This window comes from Sinocyclocheilus anshuiensis, unplaced genomic scaffold, assembly GCF_001515605.1.
Source record: "Sinocyclocheilus anshuiensis isolate Anshui unplaced genomic scaffold, SAMN03320099.WGS_v1.1 scaffold571, whole genome shotgun sequence".
NCBI lineage: Eukaryota > Metazoa > Chordata > Actinopteri > Cypriniformes > Cyprinidae > Sinocyclocheilus > Sinocyclocheilus anshuiensis.
The window spans coordinates 22,621-32,237 of record NW_015552559.1 but is presented as its reverse complement, the minus strand read 5'-3'; the positions used below and the strand labels follow the sequence as shown (position 1 = coordinate 32,237).

Below are 9,617 nucleotides of genomic sequence, written 5' to 3'. Positions count from 1 at the left end.
TTTGAAATTTTCTTCTAAAATGAGCATTTTTATCAGGCTCCTATGTGTAAGTTCAGTAATTTCACTTCAATGGCAAAGAATAGGTTCTTTCATTGCCATTTAAGTGAAATAACTGAACATAAACATAGGAGCCTGATAAATGGATAAAAGGAGCTTCTAAAAAAATGCTCATTTTAGAAGAAAATTTCAAACGGCACTTAGAGGCTTTTGCATCAGATATATTATATAAAGTAAAGTGTGATATACAGTGTACTGTATAATAAAGGTGTCTTAAGTCTTTTTTTCTTTTTTTTTTTAAAGACATGTTCTGTCATAACACTCACATTAGGTTCCCTTGAAATAATTGTTCATGTTTCATGCAGTTTATAGTTTCATTTAATTTATTCATGAATATTCGTTAATACTTACTTTCGTCGTTGGACATATTTCCAATAGAAGAGTGGCTGGAGAAGCGCCTGCTCTCGCTTTCGTTCAGACATCTTTCAATCCAGCTCTCTGCGAAAGTAAAATATATTTATGTAGGCTATATATATTTACATTACTGTTTTTTTTATTGTAAGCATAGCCTATATATGGCTGTCTTCACAGTAGCCTTTTTATGTCCTCGTTTTTCTTAGATGAAAAATTAAAAACCACATTATTACAACATTATTAAACCCACAAACGTTTCATTTAGCTTTCATTTATTATTTTCTGCACCATTCTATTTTTATTTATTTAAACATAGCCTAAATTTTAACATCATATGATTTATCTCAGTAATTCCCATCAGCAGAAGCAACAGGTGCATGACCGCGCTGTGGTTTCTAAACTTAACTATTCTTTTTTTTTAAGTTTTTATCCCACCACAGCTTGAAAAAAAAACTGCTAAAGCGTTGAGCTGTAATTGTTCATTTGTGAATTCCAAATAATTTTTATTGTTCACACGAACTGTCAGTTTTTGGTCGAGGGAGTGCAATAAACATCAGTAAACGTGGCTGTGCGTTATTGCAGCCACTGTCTATAGAGTTGAGGGGCAGAATAATGACGGTGCAATTCAATTACAATCGATTGTGCGGATCTTTGGGCAGCTGGGATTCTATTCGAAATGTTTTTAGCAGAACTGCAGGAATCCCGCATTGTTCACGAGGCGAATTACAAGCGCGCGCTCCTCCATAGCGCTGTCGTCATAACAGAACCTTTTTAGCGCCATTCTCATTTCTGCTATGTAAGTAATCCGGCTGGTGTCCTTACATCACAAAACAGAAACGCTTATAATATAATTCCATTCGAACTTATGTCAATCATGTTTTCCCGCACGGGCCATGGCAACGGTCGCTATAGCATTGGTTGCCAGGGCTGCGAGTCGACTGGGAAACCAACAGCCTGCTGATGTATCAGATGGCGGCTGAAGTTATAGTGTAAGTTATGAGACTTAAAACTTTTGTTGGATAAGTTATTTGACAGCCATCAGACAACGCACTGCTCAAACGGCAGGTGTAAAGCAAGAAGCAGTTTCGATTTTATTAAACTATACTTATTTCATTCTGATTTGATGAAATTATTAAGACTGAAATCTGCATTTCTCAAGGGATTACACGTCATAGTTTGGGAGCTAAAAAAATTTGAATCAGTTCAAGATTCTTTAAAAGTTCCCAGTTTTGATGCATCATAATAATCCTAATAAATCCTCATCATTAGTTTCAACAGGAGACAATCAAGCAAAACACCCAGACAGTAGCCTATCACACATGTCTCATAACTGGGTTAAGGCCAGTTATTATCTTTATTTTAATTAAAGTTCTTAACAAACTTAAGTTTGGTTATTTTACAAGCTTTCCTTATAGTGACTTATTGAGAGGCAAAATAAATCTGAAGTCAGATGGAGAAAAAGATAAACAAGTTAAATTTACTTAAAATGTGTAATATCCTTTGTATTACAAAATATATAAAGTAATTAAAAAAAATTCACTATCAGTGATAACACCAGACAATAACAAGCTGTCTAAACTATTTATTTGACTTTTTAAAATAGCAATAATACATTATTTGGAACGCCACCAATTGGTAATTATTATTACTTTTTTAAACAATTTAGTTACATTTTTGCTGACATTTTATTTTAAATTTAAATTTAAAAAGTATTATTATTATTATTAATCTGCAGCTGTTATTTTGAAGCTCAACAAATATTTTTTTCTCAGAAACTAATTCATCTCTGTCAGCGTTGGCTTAGTCAACTGAGATCAGATTTTCAGTCTGTAATTGAATTATTTGCTCTGTGAACAGTTTAAGTGCTCTAAATAATTGGATTAAATCCAATCTAACGGCGAGACTGATCGGAGATCGTTCATAATCATGCATTAAATATCAGAGTGAAAAAGCGTCATTTAAATATAGCAAATATTCAATAATTAACTTCTAATTGTTTTCCTAGAACAATTGCATTGAACAGAATTGAACTGAGTAACTGCTTTTTGAAGCCACATGGAACGTGTTTTAAAAACAAAATTAGTAAAACACTACAGCATAACATCTGTTATCTAAATATTCTGTACAGATTATAATGGTGTCTTCAGTGTTTATAGCTTCAGAAGCAGCAATTTTATATTTACCAATAGTACAGAGTGCAGTTTCACTCAAGTCAAAACCTGGCTTGAGCAGGTGCCTCATTTTCATAAAACTTTTAAACTGGACGACAAACTCAGAACTGTGACCAAAATTTAAGGTCACATTGCTACTCCGTAAAACTGCCGTCCACTTTACGTAATCCCAAAACCACGTAAAACAATAATCTCAGCAAAAGAGCACCGATCCTGAGCAATTAAAAACATGCCAATTTATCTCTTGGTGAACAAGAGCTTCCCTGACGGAAGGATAAATAACTTTTTCTGATGCCAATCTCAGGTCACACAATCCCAAGGCCCGCTTCGCGTTCCAAAAGAGCCCAGATCCCAAGCGTCCCGATGTCACGGAGGTGCAGCAGGAACCAACCTGTGGAATCCATGTCAGGCTCTTCCAGCAGCCCACAATGCATCCTTTTCCCATGCACGTTCCAGGGGCTCCTCTGAGAAAATGGCTCCGTGCAGGACTCCCCCTCCTCAGCTCCCTCTGTCTCTCCGAGAGAACTGCCCGGCGCTGAGATGGATAAGATGTGAGGTCCGTGGAGAGGGTGGCGGTGGTGATGGAGGTGGGGGTGTGGGTTGTAGGAGCGGGTGGGGTGGAGGGGGGGTCACAGACTCCAGAGATCCAGCGGGGGAAAAGCCAGAGCCGTCAAAATGTTTGCTGATGTTTCATGGGAAAGGGGCTGATTTTATAGGAGCCCTGATGGGGGACATGTCATTGATAGGCTCGGCAGGCTGATGAATGGCTTCGAGTCAGATGGGGATGTGGCAAGGCTCACTGGAAGTCTTTTGTGAGGCTGTTTTGAATAAGAAAAGCTCCCTTCCCAGAAAAAAAAGAGGCTTAGATCTACGCAAACCCAGCACTGTGGACTCCCCGTCTCCCATTATAGCATTTAATACGTTTTCGTACCCTCTCCTCACACGCACATACACACTCTGCCCCCACTGCTTTAGTTTTAAAGTCCTCCATCCAAGGGCCACTTTTTGGCCCATTGCAAAACTTTTTTTTGATGTCTTCAACTCCAAAGCTCTGGAAACGGGAGCGTCGAAGTTGCGTTCATTCAAAATCGATGCAAAAAACGTCGAACTCTCACGCAAATGCATTCCATCGTCATTTTGGATGCTTTTGACACCAAACGCCCATTAAGGCCGTTGGCAAAACTGGAAAGAGAAAGTTTGGTGGACCCCCTCCCCTTCTCGCTCTCTCCTTGAAGCAACCTTATTTTAGTGTGCTGAGAGGAGAGTGCGGCCACAAAAGAGGGAAGTAAAAGTGTGGAGCCTGAGGCAGGGAGGGCTCTGATGGAGTGCCTACAAACTGCAGAAGGGAAAGCTGTGATTAGAATATGAATGGAACCACGGGGGAAAGAGAGAGTGAGTAGGAGAAAGGGGGATTATGGTGGAACTGCTCCCCACTTGCTGGATGGCAGAGGAACGCTCGCTCCTACATCTATCGACTGCGCAGGCGTAAGGATGGCACGACGGGCTCCTCGCTGCGTGGCGGCAGGACTTCAGCTGGAGATATTTGTCATTTGAGGTTTGGATGGAACTAATGTACGGTGGCCCCCAAAATGTGTTTAAACACTTAATTTAAGATTAGAACATTGAGTCAAACCAACTGCCAATTATTTAAAAGAAAGAACATTGAGCAAAACATTTAGTTGAAAACGGAAGTTTTAAGTGTTAAAACAACAGATATACATGGAAATATACGAGTTTGGACACTTTCTGGTTGTCAAATGTTAGTGTAAAATATCCTTAGATGGCATACATATTCACCTGTGTGAACTTGAGAACTTCTAAGTAATTTCAAAGTAGTTAAAGTTAATTTTCTTTGCAGATGTCATTGGTTTTATATTTTATCGTCTAATGCAATGCAATTTTTGGGGGCCATAAGCAAACCAACACTGAGCCATCAGTTGTTACAGCATAGCATCTTTGCTTATTGTCCATTGTTGGCAACAGCTGTTTTTTGGTCCACAGCGGCTATGCTATGGCTCAGTTTTCCAGTTTGCTGTCTAGACATTGACTATTGTTCAAAAGGTTGGGGTCAGTAAGATTTGTTCTTAAAGAAATAAGTCTTTTTATTCAGCAAGGACATGTTAAATTCATAAAAAGTAGGGTTAAAGACATTTCTGTTTCAAATAAATGTTGTAAATCTATTCATCCAAGTATCCAGAAAAAAATGCATTAGTTTCCATAAAATATTAAGCAGCACAAGTATTTTCAGCAGCAAATCAGCATATTAGAATGATTTCTGAATGATAATCTGACTGACACTGAAGTCTGGAGTAATGGCTGCTGACAATTCAGCTTTGCCATTATAGGAATAAATTATATTTTAAAATATATTAAAATAGAAAACTTATGACTTGTAATATTATAATTTCTTTTAAAAATACTAAAAAAATCATAACTCCAAATGTTTGACAGTAGCGTACCTCTCATATTAAAAATAAGTAAACCAAAAATAAAACCGAACTAATACTACAAATCTTCAAAGAAACAAAGAAGCTTCATCTAAAGGCCAGTATACCAGCTTTCATTTGAAACTGTATGGATTAACCAGCACCTCTAACAAGCTGGGAAGTGGATGGCGAGAGAGAGGCAAACATCATTGAAAATTTCCTTAATTACAGTTTTAAAGATGGAGGCTGTGAAGGAAAGGAGGGAGGAGGAAGGCAATCTTTGCATCGTCCCCTCAGAAGACTTCCTTTTTCTGTTCATCTACCCTCAGTCTCATTAGCCCCTCATTAGCTAGGACAGGTGCAGCCGGCCAAAAGAGACACCCTCAGACCCTTATACCCCCCCCCAACCAGCGAGTGAGCCGCACTGGCAGTGCCCATTCTACCGATGTGAGATGCATTCTTCCAATCAAAGCCTTCCACGGCTGCTTGGGGGGTGGGAGCAATCTTTGAATAGTGGATGTATAAAAAAAGCAGCAAAGTGGTAAGGTGGTCAATGTAACAACAAGCTCCTTTCTGCTGTCAGTGTTGTCAAATTAACACTTCATCAAGACTGCTCAATACTTCCACCCCCAATACTTTCTGATCATCGCTCTTAAAAAAAAGAAAATGTCTTGAGATGCAACAAAAACAAAATGTACACATTATTCATCATTTACCTTTACTATTTATTTGTTTATTGTAAAGCAAACCTTACCAATCTGAAGGCAAACTGAAACAAAGAAATCTACATATTTCAGACAGCACACATACATACTGTAAACTAGAGGAAATGCCAATAATCAGTTTATTCCCTTCAAGTCAAAAACAAAAACAAAAAACCTACATTCAAGCAGGCACTTCTTTTTATATATATATATATATATATATATATACACAAAGCTGTTTAACAAAAATGAAATGAACATGTTTCAAGTGAGGCTTAAACAAATGTTTTATGCAGTCCTTAATAATACTGTATCACTCCTCTGTGTGTAAAGCTTTGGCGAATTGCTGTAATCACTCGCCTTCACTCGTTGTATCGAGCCAGTTTGAGGCGAGGGATGATGTTCATGGATTGCAGCTCTTGGAAGAGCAGTTTGCAGGCATATGGAATTCGTAGAGACGACACATGGCATGAAGACTTGCAGTAATGACACCTGCAATAAACAGAAAATTCTCACTAATAAATCCCTTTGATGCACTTATGACTACATTATTATTGATACTGAAATAACATTAAAAAAAAAAATACACTACAGTAATGGATTATACTGACCATCCTGAATATCCCAGCAAGCCACATTGGTCACACACGTCCACCTCAAAAGCATCACTGGAGATCATCAGTCGTTCAAGCAGCAGCATGCTAGCTCCATAGCCAATGAGACAGTCTCGTTCCATCTCTCCCAGACGGAGACCACCATCCCTGGAACGACCCTCTGTGGGCTGCCTGCATTACAATAAAATTAAAAACAATTAAATTTGATTTTAATTACAATAAAAAATAAAAGCCAGAATAATAAACAATTTATTACCCTAATGAATAAATATTACAAATCAAATTTCAGAGAACACGTATATTTGCATTTCTTACCTAGTGAGTACTGCTCTCGGACCACGTGCTCTGGCATGCATTTTATCCAGCACCATGTGCTTCAGTTTCTGATAATAGACTGGACCGAAGTAGATGTAGGCTTCCAGAGGTTCCCTAAGAGCCAATTACCAAAAAAATATATATATTACAGTAATGTGCAACAGAGAAGAAAACTCATTAGATTTTTGCAATATATAAATATTCAAATATAAAACGTAACTGTTCGTTTCAAAATTATTAATATCAATATTAAATTAAGTATGGTAACGCTTTACAATAAGGTTCCATTAGTAAACATGAGTTAATGCATTAACCAACATTAACTAACAATGAGTAATATATTTTTTGTGGTGTTTATTCATCCTTCCGTTAATGTTAATTAATAAAAAAACTGTTTTTTGTTGGTTCTTGTTAGATTAGGTCCATTAAATAATGTTAACAGATACAACTTTTGATTTAATTATGTATTAGTACATTTTGAAATTAAAATTAAGATTAATAAATGTGTTAGAAGTATTTTTCATTGTTAGTTAGCTTTAACTAAAACTAATGTGTTAACATGAAACCATATTGTAAAGTGTAACCTGAAGCATTAATAACCCAACTGTTCAGCAAAGTTGTACTGGTGAAATATAAATATGTCAATGAACAAGAGTGATGCTAAAGAACAGTTTTTACCCTGTGATGCCCGAGGTGACATAATCCTTGCCCTGGTAATTGTATCCATAGCGGATAAGATCCTCACACACGTCCTTCACTTTACTGCCACCGAAGGCAGTGCCATAGTGAAAACGTCCATCCAGCACCCCTGCTTTACCAGCCAATAGCTCAATCAGCTTCCCAACCTGAAGTAAAACAGAGCAGAGCTCATTTTATTCATTTGATTGCTTGTTTTCTAAGACTGATGCACATTCTAAAAATTAATGTGATACAAGCTCAATTGCTCCTTGAAGGCAACTAATAACTCCCCCGCCCCCCCCGCAGCAGTGTAGATGGCCCAGTTTTCCCTTCCTAACACTGCAGCTGGTGAATGTGAGTGTGACATCATGTTGAGGTCGCGCACCGCTGCACGACAGTAGCCTTTACTGAGGTCACTCACAGAAAGAGCAGGAAGATCTTTGACCCCTCTCTGTCACTGAGAGGAATCTTTTGCTCAGTTCAAACAATTTCCTATATGACGGCCTGCTGTGTGCACCCAAACACAGAGTTCAAAATTAGAAAGCGTGGGGGAATTAATGTCTCTGAAAACTGATATTTGGAGATTTAAGCATTTAAAGCATTGATGATCTTGGTAAACAGGAGCAAACATTTCAGAAATAAACAAACCACCATTCAAAAGTTTGGGGAGTGCATATATATATACATATATATATATATATATATATATACACAAGAAATTAATACTTTTTTTCAGCATGGATGCATTCAATTTATCAAAAGTGACAGCAAGGACATTTATAATGCTACACAAGAATTCCATTTCCAATAAATGACATTCTTTTGAACATTCTATTCATCCCAAAACTATTTTCAACATCTTGAACACCAAATCAGCATATTAGAATGATTTTGAAGAATCATATGACATCAAAGACTAGAGTAATGGCTGCTGAAAATTCAGCTTTGCCATCACAGGAATAAATTGTATTTTAAAATATATTAAAATAGAAAAATTGTATTTTAAATGGTAATATTACAGGTTTTTATGAAATAAATGCATTCTTGGTGAGCATAAGAGAAACAAAAACATTTTTAAAAAACTTTTTAAAAACAGACTCAAACTTATGAATGGTAGTGTGCATTATGAGACCATTCAGAAAAACAAAAATACAGACACACACACTAAAATCTGAGCCAGAAGTATTTGATTTAAAAATCTCCTGCAAAAGCTGCCAAAGGAATATGTATTTACTGCACAATAGCCAGCTTTAGTACTTTGTCCTGCTTATTACATGGCTAATTAACACATAAATATACTGTACTTAAATCTTGATTTTCATTAGTTGCCTGGGCATTCTAGAAAGTATTCTAGAAAGCTGTGTAATAAGGCATCTGAATTAAATCCTGAAATATTCAAAGCATATTTTCAATTCTGAAGTTTAATATTAATTATGAATCTTACTTAATGGCTTCTTTAAATGTTCTATATAAAACCACAAAAGTGTAATCTCTGGAACAGGTAAATTCATTCAAATATAAACATCATATAATTTTATGATGGGAAAGGACGTACAGTCATTCTGGAGGGATAACCATGAGGGTTCATGATGATGTCAGGGCAGATTCCCGAGTCACAGAAGGGCATGTCCTCTTGAGGAACGATCAATCCACACACACCTGTTACAGAAAAAATGTCCCATATTACTAAAGCTATGTCAAAGACATCCCTATATTCAAATGGTCTGCAAGAAATGTTAACTCTACCCTGTCAGAGCTGACCTTTCCCATAAAACTAATTGATTTTTGAGTGATTTCAGTCACAAACAAATGCTTGATGAGAAAGTGTGAGGTTTGTGTAACTTTCATCTAGTCCAAAGGCCTACAAAGCAGACGTATTCAGGTCTGCTGAAGTGGAACCACTGGAAATTCAGACTGCAGGACAGTGAAAGTGGTCCAAAGCAGTCAGTGAGAGTGTAAATGTTTGCGGAGGAGCTCCTCACTCTTCCCGCAGCCAGAGCAAACACATTATTGGGCCATTTGCAAGTGATAAAAGAGAAGAACAGGGGCAGGAAGTGAGGAGAGGTGCTTAGCTGGACAGTGAGAAGGGGATTATACACCCATAGTTTCCCCTTTACCATAGAGCGCACAAAGAAAGGTTCAACTAAGGAGAGCGATAAATCCATAAGCAAAAGAAAAGAAAAATCTGGGCTCTTGAGAAGAACTTGGGTAGTCAAAATTATATATCTAAAAAAAAATTATATTTATACACACACACACACACACACACACACACACACACACACACACACACACACA

General features: G+C 37.2%; 2 protein-coding genes across 3 annotated transcripts in view; both read right to left on the bottom strand.

Moving 5' to 3' along the window:
• Positions 1–3,171, bottom strand: part of rfx4 (regulatory factor X, 4) — a 19,796-nt gene extending 16,625 nt beyond the window's left edge. The window contains exons 1-2 of the mRNA XM_016455315.1: positions 2,974–3,171; positions 409–495 (exon numbers count right to left, since the gene is read on the bottom strand). Coding sequence (XP_016310801.1) covers positions 409–495; positions 2,974–3,016 — 130 coding nt within the window. The 5' untranslated portion in view covers positions 3,017–3,171. The remainder of the gene's footprint in view (positions 1–408; positions 496–2,973) is intronic.
• Positions 3,172–5,967: 2,796 nt separating this feature from the next.
• polr3b (polymerase (RNA) III (DNA directed) polypeptide B) overlaps positions 5,968–9,617 on the bottom strand; it is a 26,227-nt gene continuing 22,577 nt past the window's right edge. For both annotated transcript variants that reach the window (XM_016455330.1, XM_016455331.1), the window contains 5 exons: positions 8,875–8,978; positions 7,320–7,486; positions 6,642–6,755; positions 6,324–6,497; positions 5,968–6,204 (listed from right to left, as the gene is read on the bottom strand). In XM_016455330.1, coding sequence (XP_016310816.1) covers positions 6,075–6,204; positions 6,324–6,497; positions 6,642–6,755; positions 7,320–7,486; positions 8,875–8,978 — 689 coding nt within the window. In that variant the 3' untranslated portion in view covers positions 5,968–6,074. The remainder of the gene's footprint in view (positions 6,205–6,323; positions 6,498–6,641; positions 6,756–7,319; positions 7,487–8,874; positions 8,979–9,617) is intronic.